We start from the raw sequence: 13,827 nt of genomic DNA, 5'->3' as shown, positions 1-13,827 counted from the left end.
GAACAGGCCATTCGGCCCTTCGAGCCTACACCACCATTCAATACGATCATGGCTGATCATGCAACCCCAGTACCCCTTTCCTGCTTTCTCCCCATACCCCTTGATCCCTTTAGCCATAAGGGCCACATCTAACTCCCTTTTGAATATATCTAACGAACTGTCCTCAACAACTTTCTGTGGTAGAGAATTCCACAGGTTCACAACTCTCTGAGTGAAGAAGCTTCTCCTCATCTCAGTCCTAAATGGCTTACCCCTTATCCTTAGACTGTGACCCCTGGTTCTGGACTTCCCCAACATCGGGAACATTCTTCCTGCATCTAACCTGTCCAGTCCCGTCAGAATTTTATATGTTTCTATGAGATCCCCTCTCATTCTTCTAAATTCCAGTGAGTATAAGCCTAGTCGATCCAATCTTTCTTCATATGTCAGTCCTGCCATCCCGGGAATCAGTCTGGTGAACCTTCGCTGCACTCCCTCAATGGCAAGAATGTCCTTCCTCAGATTAGGCGACAAAAACTGTACACAACACTCGAGGTGTGGCCTCACTAATGTCCTTTTTAGGGAAGGAATTCTGCTGTCCTTACCCGGTCTGGGCCAATATGTGACTCCAGACCCAAAGCAACGTGTTCGACTCATAACTGGCCCTCTGAAATGACCTAGCGAGCTAATTGAGGGCAATTAGCGATGGGCAATAAATGCCAGCCTTGCCGGCGATGCCCACATCCCGTGAATGAATAATAATTTAAAAAAATATAAAAATTCTCAGTTAGAATGGAGATGACTGGCCCTGGTTCTGTAACCCTTAATACACTTGCTTTACAAAGATAAAAGTGAAAGGGGGGGGTGGGGATGGTGGGGAGAGAGGGATGGTGGGGAACTGGACAGGGATGGATATAAACATGCAAATTGTAATGGGCAAATTAATGGGATTGAAGCCAGATAAATATCCAGGCACTGACAGCTTCACACAGAAGAAATAGGCACAGGAATTTGGAGAATATTGGGGATCAGGAGATAATAAGAAAGAAGGTATAGTGGATTGAGCAGAAAATTGCACAAGTACTTAGACTGAGAGCGTAAGCAGAATGGTAGTAGTTCTGCAAATCCATTAATCCTATCTATATTCCAGAGTGCGGGCTTCTTGCCTGCATATCACAGTTTAAAAATTTTACTTGGAGTCCATTTAGAGCACTGTGTTCAGTTCTTCACCGCAGAAAGTTGTTGAGGCCAGTTCGTTCGATATATTCAAAAGGGAGTTAGATGTGGCCCTTACGGCTAAAGGGATCAAGGGGTATGGAGAGAAAGCAGGAATGGGGTCCTGAAGTTGCATGATCAGCCATGATCATATTGAATGGTGGTGCAGGCTCAAAGGGCCGAATGGCCTACTCCTGCACCTATTTTCTATGTTTCTGGGCACCGGATCTCCGGAGGGATATGTTGGCCTCGGAGCGGGTGCAGTGCAGATTCGCCAGAATGACACCCGGGGGCTAAAGGAGTTAAATTATTAGGGCGGGTTGCACAGACTGGGCTCGTGTCCCCTCGCGTGTAGAAGATTAAGGGGTGATCTGATCGGGCTGCCCTCCTGACCATCCCTGATTATAATCGCTCCACCATCGGTGGCCGTGGCTTCTGTTGCCTGGGCCCCAAGCTCTGGAACTCCCTGCCTAAACCTCTCCGCCTCTCCGCCTCTCTACCTCTCTCTCCTGTAAGACGCTCCTTAAAATCTACCTCTTTGGCCAAGCTTTGGGTCACGTGCTGTAATTTCTTCTTGTGTGACTCTGTCAAATTTTTGTCTTAACACACTTTATATCGCGCCTTGAGATGTTTTACTACGTTAAAGGCGCTATATAAATATAAGTTGTTGGTGTTGATGGGAGATGACACAGCTTTATTTATATGAGCAGACAGCTCCATTTCTGCACAAAAGGGGCTTTGACTCTTTTATATTTATGCGTTTGATATATATGCTTTCATTGTTGAATATCCTGGCCTATGTTTTCAGAATCAGAATCATACAGAACCAGCCCACACTGTGCGATATGTGAGCGCACTAGGCCCGTGCAGCAGAGCTGGTCTCCAGTCGTCCTGGTTAACCCTTGCCACTGGACCAAGGCCTAGCTCTGTCAAGCCCGTGTGGTGGCTGGTGTGTAACGGCCACCCCACGTTAAAAAAATCCACGCACAGGCATCTTCCACCCTTCAGGATGTAGTTCGGGATCTGGAATATTAGGTCCTTCATTGAAACACCTGTGAACTCATCCTCTTTTTTTGGTGTGGAAGCAAGTCATCCTCGATACGAGGGACTGCCTATGATGATAGGTAATGTAATGAACATGAACAAACCTAACTATCAGCCCATTGGGATCCATTTGCCCCCAGGCCCATCAGGGCCCTTAATCAGAACCTGGCTCTTCATTTCTCAAAGGTTAAAGGTCCTTGTGCCCCCTCCCCCCCCAGCTCCCGCCCCAGTGCAATCTGTCCTCGGGCAGTTAGGGATGTGACGCTGTTGATGAGGAATCTGTTGCACAGGTAGGGAGCCAGGTGATGTTGTTCGGAAGAAACTCGCTCCATCCTAATTGGGCCTGTTTCTGTGTCCATTCTGGTTAGCAGCCTGAAGCAGCGGGGATCTGTAACACTTCTCAGATACTTCCCCCCCCCCCCCCCCCCCCCCCCCCCACACTGATTGAGGAAGAAGCTGAGAATTCAAGGTGCACCACACAGCGGGGAGTCGTTGCTTGAGTGCTATGTCGGCCATGTAGGGGTCGGTGTGTTAACTTGTCTGAGATCTGGTGCATACTGGAGCCGCTGAGGATGCTTTTACACGTAAAGTGCAACATCCCCGGCCCAAGACCGCTCAAAGTGAAGGAGGAGCATCCGGGAGGGCACCGAACACCTCGAGCCCCTTCGCCGGGAGCAGGCGGAGGCCTAGCACAAACCGCGCACGGCAACCCCAAGCCCCCCACCCACCCGTCCCTCCAACCACCGTCTGCCCCACCGGTGACAGAGACTGTCGGTCCCGCATTGGACTCATCGGTCACCTGAGAACTCCTGTTCGTGTGGAAGCAAGTCATCCTCGACTCCGAGGGACTGCCCAAGATGATGACCTTGCCGTATCAGCTTGGCTCAGTTGATGGCATTCTCGGAAGGTTATAGGTTCCGCTCTTCCCCACCCGTCCTCTCGGCTTGACACTCGAGTGCAGTACTAAGGGAGCCATCATCATCATAGGCAGTCCCTCGAAGCGAGGATGACTTACTTCCACCCCAAAAAAGGATGAGTTCACAAGTGTTTCAATGAAGGACCTAATATTCCGGATCCCGAACTACATCCTGAAGGGTGGAAGATGCCTGTGTGTGGATTGTTTTAACGTGGGGTGGCCGTTACACACCAGCCACCACACGGGCTTGACAGAGCTAGGTCTTGGTCCAGTGACAAGGGTTAACCAGGACGACTGGAGACCAGCTCTGCTGCATGGGCCTAGGGCGCACACATATCGCAGTGTGGTCTGGGCCCGTGCTGCCCCTGGGCCCTCGCCTCTTCTGGGCCTTGGACTCTAGACTCTCCTGGACCCTGGGTCACGTCGCTCTACGGACTCTCGCCGCTCCTTCGCCCCTCCTGCTGTGCCTGCCCGCACTGCAATCAGCGACCTGGCTTCGTAGCCCTCGTCCTCCTGCAGCAGCACGCGCTGCTCCCTGCAGTGGTATACCGCCTCACGCTGCTCCCTCCAATGGCCCCGGCCCGCTGAAGGTCCTGCAGGCCGAGACCGCGCAGATTTCTGGGCCGGGTCGGGCCGCCGCAAGCTGCTCCCTCCAATGGCCCCGGCCTGCCGATGGTCCTGCAGGCTGGGACCGCACCAATTTCCGCAGAGTACTGCAGTACCGGTGCCGTCCTTTGGGTGTGATGTGGAGCTGAGGCACTATCCACACGTTCAGGTTGACTTAAAGGATCGCCTGGAACTATTCAGAGGAGAGCAGGGAATCCACCTGGCCGATGGTCCCACTTCAGCTGATTCAGTTCACTAGTCATTTATCTCATTTGCTGGTCACGGGACCTTGCTGTGAGCAAATTGGCTGTAGCTTTGCCTACGTAAAAATGGTGACTGCACTTCATAAAGTAACTCATTTTTGCAAAGAGCTGGTGGACATTTGAGCGATCCGCTTAGATTCTATATAAAATACATCTTTGGGATTGGTAGTACGGCACCCAGAGTCTTGCGAGCGTGGGTTAGAGATCAAGCTGAAGGACAGTGATCCCCCATACTGCGACTTTATCGAGGCTCGGTGTTGGAAGCTCTCTCTCTCTGCCCTTGTATCTGTGATGAGTTTTTGAATTTACGCTGAACAACAACAAAAACTTGCGTTTATATAGCACCTTTAATTTAGTGAAACGACCCAAGGTGCTTCACAGGAGTATTATGAGATGGATTTATGAAGGGGAAGTCATGTTTGACAAACTTGCTGGAGCTCCTTGAGGGTGTAATGAACAGGGTGGATAAAGGGGAACCAGTGGATGTGATGTATTTGGATTTCCAGAAGGCATTTGACAAGGTGCCACATAAAAGGTTACTGCACAAGATAAAAGTTCACGGGGTTGGGGGTAATATATTAGCATGGATAGAGGATTGGCTAACTAACAGAGAACAGAGAGTCGGGATAAATGGTTCATTCTCGGGTTGGCAATCAGTAACTAGTGGGGTGCCGCAGGGATCAGTGCTGGGACCCCAACTATTTACAATCTATATTAACGACTTGGAAGAAGGGACTGAGTGTAACGGTGGCCAAGTTTGCTGACGATACACAGATGGGAGGAAAAGCAATGTGTGAGGAAGACACAAAAGGACGTAGACAGGCTAAGTGAGTGGGCAAAAATTTGGCAGATGGAGTACAATGTTGGAAAGTGTGAGGTCATGCACTTTGGCAGAAAAAATCAAAGAGCAAGTTATTATTTAAATGGAGAAAGTTTGCAAAGTGCCGCAGTACAGCGGGACCTGGGGGTACTTGTGCATGAAACACAAAGGGATAGTATGCAGGTACAGCAAGTGATCAGGAAGGCCAATGGAATCTTGGCCTTTATTGCAAAGGGGGATGGAGTATAAAAGCAGGGAAGTCTTGCTACAGTTATACAGGGTATTGGTGAGGCCACACCTGGAATACTGTGTGCAATTTTGGTTTCCATATTTACGAAAGGATATACTTGCTTTGGAGGCAGTTCAGAGAAGGTTCACTAAGTTGATTCCGTGGATGAGGGGGTTGACTTATGAGGAAAGGTTGAGGAGGTTGGGCCTCTACTCATTGGAATTCAGAAGAATGAGAGGTGATCTTATCGAAACGTATCAGATTATGAGGGGGCTTGACGAGGTGGATGCAGAGAGGATGTTTCCACTGATGGGGGAGACTAGAACTAGAGGGCATGATCTTAGAATAAGGGGCCGCCCCATTTAAAACTGAGATGAGGAGAAATTTCTTCACTCAGAGGGTTGTAAATCTGTGGAATTCGCTGCCTCAGAGAGCTGGAAGCTGGGACATTGAATAAATTTAAGACAGAAATAGACAGTTTCTTAACCGATAAGGAATTAAGGGGTTATGGGGAGCGGGCGGGGAAGTGGACCTGAGTCCATGATCGGATCAGCCATGACCTTATTAAATGGTGGAGCAGGCTCGAGGGGCCGTATGGCCTACTCCTGCTTCTATTTCTTATGTTCTTATAAAAAGATTTTGACACTGAGCCACATAAGTAGAAATTACGGCAGGTGAAGAGGGAGGTTTTAAGGAGCATCTTGAAGGAGGAAAGAGAGACGGAGAGGTTTAGGGAGGGAGTTCCAGAGCTTGGGGCCCAGGCAACAGAAGGCACGGCCACCGATGGTGGAGTGATTATAATCAGGGATGCTCAGGAGGGCAGAATTAGAGGAGCGCAGACATCTCTGGAGGAGGGGTGGGGGGGTTGCAGTGCTGGAGCAGGTTGCAGAGATAGGGAGTCGGGGGTGGGGGGGGGGCTGGAGGAGATTACAGAGATAGGGAGTCGGGGGTGGGGCTGGGGCTGGAGGAGATTTAGCAATAGGGAGTCGGGGGGGGGGGTGCTGGAGGAGCTTACAGAGATAGGGAGTCGGGGGTGGGGCTGGAGGAGATTCAGCGATAGGGAGTCGGGGGGGGTGGGGCTAGAGGAGATTACAGAGATAGGGAGTCGGGGGTGGGGCTGGAGGAGATTCAGCGATAGGGAGTCGGGGGGGGTGGGGCTAGAGGAGATTACAGAGATAGGGAATCGGGGGGGGGGGTGGTGAGGCTAGAGGAGATTACAGAGATAGGGAGGGGCTAACCTAGAACAATGAATAGTTGACAAGTGGGACTTGAAGCCTTTAATCTGTGTAACTCCTCATGGTTGTGACTACTTCCCACCCTTTGTGTTTTACAGGGACTGCCTGGGCCTCCTGGTGAAAAGGGTGAAAGTGGAGATGTTGGACCGATGGTAGGTGGACAACCGTGTAACAATGGAATCATTTTAGAGCCACCATCCTCATTCAGTGGAGATACCTTGATATTAAACACACAATGCCGGAATATTCAACTGGTTTGCCAGTTCTATCGAAAACTGTGTTTTGCCTCTGTCTTCAAATGCCAACCCAGAACCTATCCAATTAGCATGTAGCGGGTTGAGATGTGAATGGAATACAGGAGCAGATTCTATGAATAACGGGCACCTCGGGGAGCATTGTTTGGAGTGTCGGACGATGCTGATGACATACCAGTTTTGCAGCCTGGCTTAAGAATAACGGGCCACAAAAAAGGTCCCGCTAATCTCTGCAGTATTCCGACCACGAGCTAATTCTAGCTATCAACCTCCTCTATAATCGAGCTATCTCCCTTCTCCTCTCCCTCCCAGCCGCACCTTGTATCAGGCTCAGAAGTCAAGCGTACTTCAAGGCCACGACGCTTCAACTGTTCCGCCGTTGATGAAGATGAATGGCGACAATTCCCACCATTCACACTCGATCTCGACGCATCTTTTGTTTCTTAACTTGTGCCATTACCGTCTCATTTCGGCCCAGCATCCCCTTTTGTCTCTCTCATCTCTCCTGCCTTCCACCCTGTCACAGACCTTCCCTCTTGTCCCTTCCTCCCCTCCCCCTTTCCCCGCCCCTACACTCGCTTAAAAACCTGTCACCTCTCTAACTTTCTCCAGTTCTGACCAAGGGTCATCGACCTGAAACGTTAACTCGATTTCTCGCTCCACAGATGCTGCCTGACCCGCTGAGTATTTCCAGCACTTTCAGTTTTTTACAACTAAACTATTACTTGGGGGCTACTAATTGTGAAAATTCTTTCTTTGGTTGTTGAGTGTAAGCTGGTTGTGACCAGTGGTTTATAGCATTACGACAACGCGTGTGCATCATGGAGCAGCAATCAATGTTTCTCACATAATGTCCTTGTCCATAGGGTCCACCGGGCTCACCTGGAGCAAGAGGACCTCCTGGGGCAAACGGTGCCAGTGTAAGTTCCTTTACTTGCTTCCCGTCTCGTCATCCATGAGCCTAAGTGATGGATAACTTCTGCACTTAAAACCATTTATTTCATTCTGAACTGCATGATTAATGAATAGACAAGGGAGGTTGGCAGGGGCGTCATGCAGTTTATCAGGAAGTCTAAGCTCGCTATCTCTCAGTGGGCAGCTCTCTCGCCTCTGAGTCAGAAGGTTGTGGGTTCAAGTCCCACTCCAGGGCACTGAGCACATAAATCCAGGCTGACACTCCCAGTGCAGTACTGAGGGAGCGCCACACTGTCGGAGGGGCAGTACTGAGGGAGCGCCGCACTGTCGGAGGGGCAGTACTGAGGGAGCGCTGCACTGTCGGAGGGGCGGTGCTGAGGGAGCGCTGCACTGTCGGAGGGGCGGTGCTGAGGGAGCGCCGCACTGTCAGAAGGGCAGTGCTGAGGGAGCGCCGCGCTGTCGGAGGGGCAGTAGTGAGGGAGCGTTGCAGGTCGGAGTGGCAGTACTGAGGGAGCGCCGTACTGTCGGAGGGGCAGTGCTGAGGGAGTGCCGCACTGTCGGAGGGGCAGTACTGAGGGAGCACCGCACTGTCGGAGGGGCAGTACTGAGGGAGTGCCGCACTGTCGGAGGGGCAGTACTGAGGGAGCGGCGCGCTGTCGGAGGGGCAGTAGTGAGGGAGCGCTGCACTGTCGGAGGGGCAGTAGTGAGGGAGCGCTGCACTGTCAGAAGGGCAGTGCTGAGGGAGCGCCGCGCTGTCGGAGGGGCAGTAGTGAGGGAGCGTTGCAGGTCGGAGTGGCAGTACTGAGGGAGCGCCGTACTGTCGGAGGGGCAGTGCTGAGGGAGTGCCGCACTGTCGGAGGGGCAGTACTGAGGGAGCACCGCACTGTCGGAGGGGCAGTACTGAGGGAGTGCCGCACTGTCGGAGGGGCAGTACTGAGGGAGCGCCGCACTGTCGGAGGGGCAGTACTGAGGGAGCGCCGTACTGTCGGAGGGGCAGTACTGAGGGAGTGCTGCACCGTCGGAGGGGCAGTGCTGAGGGAGCACTGCACCGTCGGAGGTGCTGTCTTTCGGCTGAGATGTTAAACCGAGGCCCTGTTTGCCCTCTCAGGTGGATGTAAAAGATCCCATGCCACTATTTCGAAGAAGAGCATGGGAGTTCTCCCCAATGTCCTGGGGCCAATATTTATCCTTCAATCAACATAACAAACAAACAGATTATCTGGTCACTATCACATTGCTGTTTGTGGGAGCTTGCTGTGCGCAAATTGGCTGCCGTGTTTCCCACATTTGGAGTGTAGTCACTGTTGTAAAGTGCTTCATTGGCTGTAAAGCGCTTTGGGACGTCCGGTGGCCGTGAAAGGCGCTATATAAATGCAAGTCTTATTTTCTGGGCCGGCCTCCCATCTTCCACCCTCCATAAACTTGACTATTAATTCTCGTGAGCATAAAGTCACCCGGCTCACTAAAACTCCAGCAGTTGGAGTTCGCTGTGCTTCTCGCCGAGCAGCTGCGAGGCAACTGACAGACGGAGAGCAACGCTTTTGAAATCTTTTATTTGCATAATGATTTGCTTTGTTTAATCAACAGCTTCTGCGGCTCTGCGAGCCCTGGGATATTTAGCAGCGTGTGTGTCTGTCTGCACACAAAGTTAACTGAATATGTTTACAGTGCAACACAGAAAGACTTGCAATTATATAGCGCCTTTCCCGGGCCACCAGATGCCTCAAAGCGCTTTACAGACAGTGAAGCACTTTTTGGAGCGCAGTCGCTGTTGTAATGTGGGAAACGCGACAGCCGATTTGCGCACAGCAAGCTCCCACAAACACTCCCTCAGCACTGCGAGTGACAGGCTAGGTTTTTCTGCTCCAAATGCCTGGAGTGGGACTCGAACCCACGACCTTTTGACTCAGACGCGAGAGAGTGCTGCCCACTGAGCCACAGCTGGCAGCTGCAACCAAGTTAATACAAGCCGAGTTAATGCAATCTGTTCTCTCCCTCGGAGAATCCTACCCTGAGCGCCTCTTCCACGTTGTGGTGTGGGCTATTTGGCAGCGAGCGTCCAGGCAATTGTATTTTAAGCCCTTGCCCTGCCCACGGACTGTCGCCCCTGTGGTGAGAGTGTGCGCACGCAAGACTGGTTCTTGTCAGTGTCGCTGGGCTAAAGTCCTGGAACTCCCTCCCTAACAGCACTGTGGGAGCACCTTCACCACACGGACTGCAGCGGTTCAAGAAGGCGGCTCACCACCACCTTCTCAAGGGGCGATTAGGGACGGGCAATAAATGCCGGCCTTGCCAGCGACGCCCACATCCCGAGAATTGACGTCGGGGAAATATTCCGATCTATCCGGTCCAATTTCTCCATCATTTTCAGTTGGAAACAATGCAATCAAATCTAAAATCTGGACCCCAGAAAAGCAATCGCAGCTAAATAGGATTTCCAGCGAGCTGAACACAAGGGGCTTTGTTCCATTCAGATTGCTGGAGACTGCAATCTTTCCAAAGATGTGCGCTGATGGTACGATGTGTCCAGTATTTCATGTCCCATCCACACTCAATATTGGGCTCAATTTTCCCCAAAACATTTTTTTGGCGTACTTGAAGTTATGTCCGATTTTTTTTTTTTGGGAGCCTAAGTACGGCAAAAAAAATATTCTTGCGCTTGCTCTCGCTCTCGCGCGCTCTCTCTCTGACCGAACCCCTCGAGCTCGCGCTCTCTCTCTGACCGAACCCCTCGAGCTCGCGCTCTCTCTCTGACCGAACCCCTCGAGCTCGCGCTCTCTCTCTGACCGAACCCCTCGAGCTCACGCTCTCTCTCTGACCGAACCCCTCGAGCTCGCGCTCTCTCTCTGACCGAACCCCTCGAGCTCGCGCACTCTCTCTCTGACCGAACCCCTCGAGCTCGCGCACTCTCTCTCTGACCGAACCCCTCGAGCTCGCGCACTCTCTCTCTGACCGAACCCCTCGAGCTCGCGCACTCTCTCTCTGACCGAACCCCTCGAGCTCGCGCTCTCTCTCTACTCTAGGGAAGGTTTTTCTGCAGCGGTCACATACACTGGCCTAAGCAGAACTGGAGTAACTCTCAGCTGACCAAACCTCCCTAAATGGCCAGATATGGCGGAGGTGGCTGGTTACAGCCCCTTTGGCTGAAAAAAAAAACTGACCTAAAAAAATCGTAACTAACTGAGTTACTCCGGTGCAAATTGATGGGGGAAACTGGGGATTTTCAACTTAGGCCAAAAACAGCAGCCTGCTCCAAAAACACGCCGCAAATCACTGGGGGAAATTGAGCCCAATGTCTCTTTCAATAAAAATTTATATTTATTTGGGTTTCTTGCTGTGTGTGATCCCAGGTAATGATATCCAGATGTGCCTAAAGTTACCAACACTGCTGGCTCATTGGTCTTGATTTAAAACATTTATATAGCGCCTTTCACGACCACCGGACGTCCCAAAACGCCTTACAGCCAATGAAGTGCTTTTGGAGTGCAGTCACTGTTGTAATGTGGGAAACGCGGCAGCCAATTTGCGCACAGCAAGCTCCCACACACAGCAATGTGATAATGACCAGATCATCTGCTTTTTTTTTGTTATGTTGATTGAGGGATAAATATTGGCCCCAGGACACTGGGGAGAACCCCCCTGCTCTTCTTCCAAATAGTCTCATGGGATCCTTTTCATCTGCCCGAGAGTGGGCAAACTCTTTCTCTCATCCATCACTTTAAACCAAAAGCTGATGTTCTGGTCATTTATTTCATTGCAGAGCTTGCCGTGTGTAAAGCTATAAATCCCTTTGGGGCGTCCTGAGGTTGTGAAAAGGCGCTATAGAGATGCAAGTTCTTTTTCTCTGTTTGCTGACAGGTAATATTACAGCATACAAAAAACCCAGGACATGGTTCTGTCAGTGCCGTGCACACCTGACCTATGACCTGACGATATTTGGTGACCTTACTGGTATGTTGGGGTCAATGGACCCCAGTCAGTAAATGTTCCAGTTGGTATTTAAAGGGGCACTGCCCATTACAATTCCAGTTCTAATAGACGGGGATATGTGGATGTCTGCTAATCTGCTCTTTAAGACCATATATCACATTGTCCACCATTCTATTGCAGGCCGAAAATTCCACCAAGCCCCAATCCCTCATGGTGCCCATTGTAAGCGGTGAGAATGTGGAACTCGCTGCCACAGGGAGTGGTTGAGTCGAATGGTATTGATGTATTTAAGGGGATGTTAGATAAACACATGAGGGAGAAAGGAATAGAAGGTTCACTCGGTTGATTCCGGGGATGAGGGAGTTAAATTATGAGGAAAGGTTGAGTAGGTTGGGCCTCTACTCATTGGAATTCAGAAGAATGAGAGGTGATCTTATCGAAACATATAGAAACATAGAAACATAGAAAATAGGTGCAGGAGTAGGCCATTCGGCCCTTCTAGCCTGCACCGCCATTCAATGAGTTCATGGCTGAACATTCAACTTCAGTACCCCATTCCTGCTTTCTCGCCATACCCCTTGATCCCCCTAGTAGTAAGGACCTCATCTAACTCCTTTTTGAATATATTTAGTGAATTGGCCTCAACAACTTTCTGTGGTAGAGAATTCCACAGGTTCACCACTCTCTGGGTGAAGAAGTTCCTCCGCATCTCGGTCCTAAATGGCTTACCCCTTATCCTTAGACTGTGACCTCTGGTTCTGGACTTCCCCAACATTGGGAACATTCTTCCTGCATCTAACCTGTCTAAACCCATCAGAATTTTAAACGTTTCTATGAGGTCCCCTCTCATTCTTCTGAACTCCAGTGAATACAAGCCCAGTTGATCCAGTCTTTCTTGATAGGTCAGTCCCGCCATCCCGGGAATCAGTCTGGTGAACCTTCGCTGCACTCCCTCAATAGCAATAATGTCCTTCCTCAGGTTAGGAGACCAAAACTGTACACAATACTCCAGGTGTGGCCTCACCAATGCCCTGTACAACTGTAGCAACACCTCCCTGCCCCTGTACTCAAATCCCCTTGCTATGAAGGCCAACATGCCATTTGCTTTCTTAACCGCCTGCTGCACCTGCATGCCAACCTTCAATGACTGATGTACCATGACACCCAGGTCTCTTTGCACCTCCCCTTTTCCTAATCTGTCACCATTCAGATAATAGTTTGTCTCTCTGTTTTTATCACCAAAGTGGATAACCTCACATTTATCCACATTATACTTCATCTGCCATGCATTTGCCCACTCACCTAACCTATCCAAGTCGCTCTGCAGCCTCACAGCATCCTCCTCGCAGCTCACACTGCCACCCAACTTAGTGTCATCCGCAAATTTGGAGATACTACATTTAATCCCCTCATCTAAATCATTAATGTACAGTGTAAACAGCTGGGGCCCCAGCACAGAACCTTGCGGTACCCCACTAGTCACTGCCTGCCATTCTGAAAAGTACCCATTTACTCCTACTCTTTGCTTCCTGTCTGACAACCAGTTCTCAATCCATGTCAGTACACTACCCCCAATCCCATGTGCTCTAACTTTGCACATCAATCTCTTGTGTGGGACCTTGTCGAACGCCTTCTGAAAGTCCAAATATACCACATCAACTGGTTCTCCCTTATCCACTCTACTGGAAACATCCTCAAAAAATTCCAGAAGATTTGTCAAGCATGATTTCCCTTTCACAAATCCATGCTGACTTGGACCTATCATGTCATCTCTTTCCAAATGCACTACTATGACATCCTTAATAATTGATTCCATCATTTTACCCACTACCGATGTCAGGCTGACCGGTCTATAATTCCCTGTTTTCTCTCTCCCTCCTTTTTTAAAAAGTGGGGTTACATTGGCTACCCTCCACTCCATAGGAACTGATCCAGAGTCAATGGAATATTGGAAAATGACTGTCAACGCATCCACTATTTCCAAGGCCACCTCCTTAAGTACTCTGGGATGCAGTCCATCAGGCCCTGGGGATTTATCGGCCTTCAATCCCATCAATTTCCCCAACACAATTTCCAGGCTAATAAGGATTTCCCTCAGTTCCTCCTCCTTACTAGACCCCCCGACCCCTTTTATAACCGGAAGGTTGTTCGTGTCCTCCTTCGTGAATACCGAACCAAAGTACTTGTTCAATTGGTCCGCCATTTCTTTGTTCCCCGTTATGACTTCCCCTGATTCTGACTGCAGGGGACCTACGTTTGTCTTTAAGATTATGATCTCGACAAGGTGGATGCACAGAGGATGTTTCCACTGATGGGGGAGACTAGAACTAGGGGGCATGATCTTAGAATAAGGGGCTGCCCATTTAAAACTGAGATGAGGAGAAATTTCTTCTCTCAGAGGGTTGTAAATCTGTGGAATTC

The 13,827-nt window shown here is 50.3% G+C and overlaps 1 protein-coding gene across 1 annotated transcript in view; it reads left to right on the top strand.

The window, feature by feature from the left end:
• The window catches only part of LOC139238017 (collagen alpha-1(XI) chain-like), a 294,478-nt gene that overhangs the window by 240,149 nt on the left and 40,502 nt on the right, over positions 1-13,827 (top strand). Inside the window, exons 47-48 of the mRNA XM_070867414.1 lie at positions 6,406-6,459; positions 7,428-7,481. Of these exons, the coding sequence (XP_070723515.1) occupies positions 6,406-6,459; positions 7,428-7,481 (108 nt within the window). The remainder of the gene's footprint in view (positions 1-6,405; positions 6,460-7,427; positions 7,482-13,827) is intronic.

Source organism: Pristiophorus japonicus, chromosome 24, assembly GCF_044704955.1.
Source record: "Pristiophorus japonicus isolate sPriJap1 chromosome 24, sPriJap1.hap1, whole genome shotgun sequence".
NCBI classification, from domain to species: domain Eukaryota; kingdom Metazoa; phylum Chordata; class Chondrichthyes; family Pristiophoridae; genus Pristiophorus; species Pristiophorus japonicus.
The sequence above is the reverse complement of the archived record's forward strand: the minus strand, read 5'-3'. Positions and strand labels throughout refer to the sequence as shown.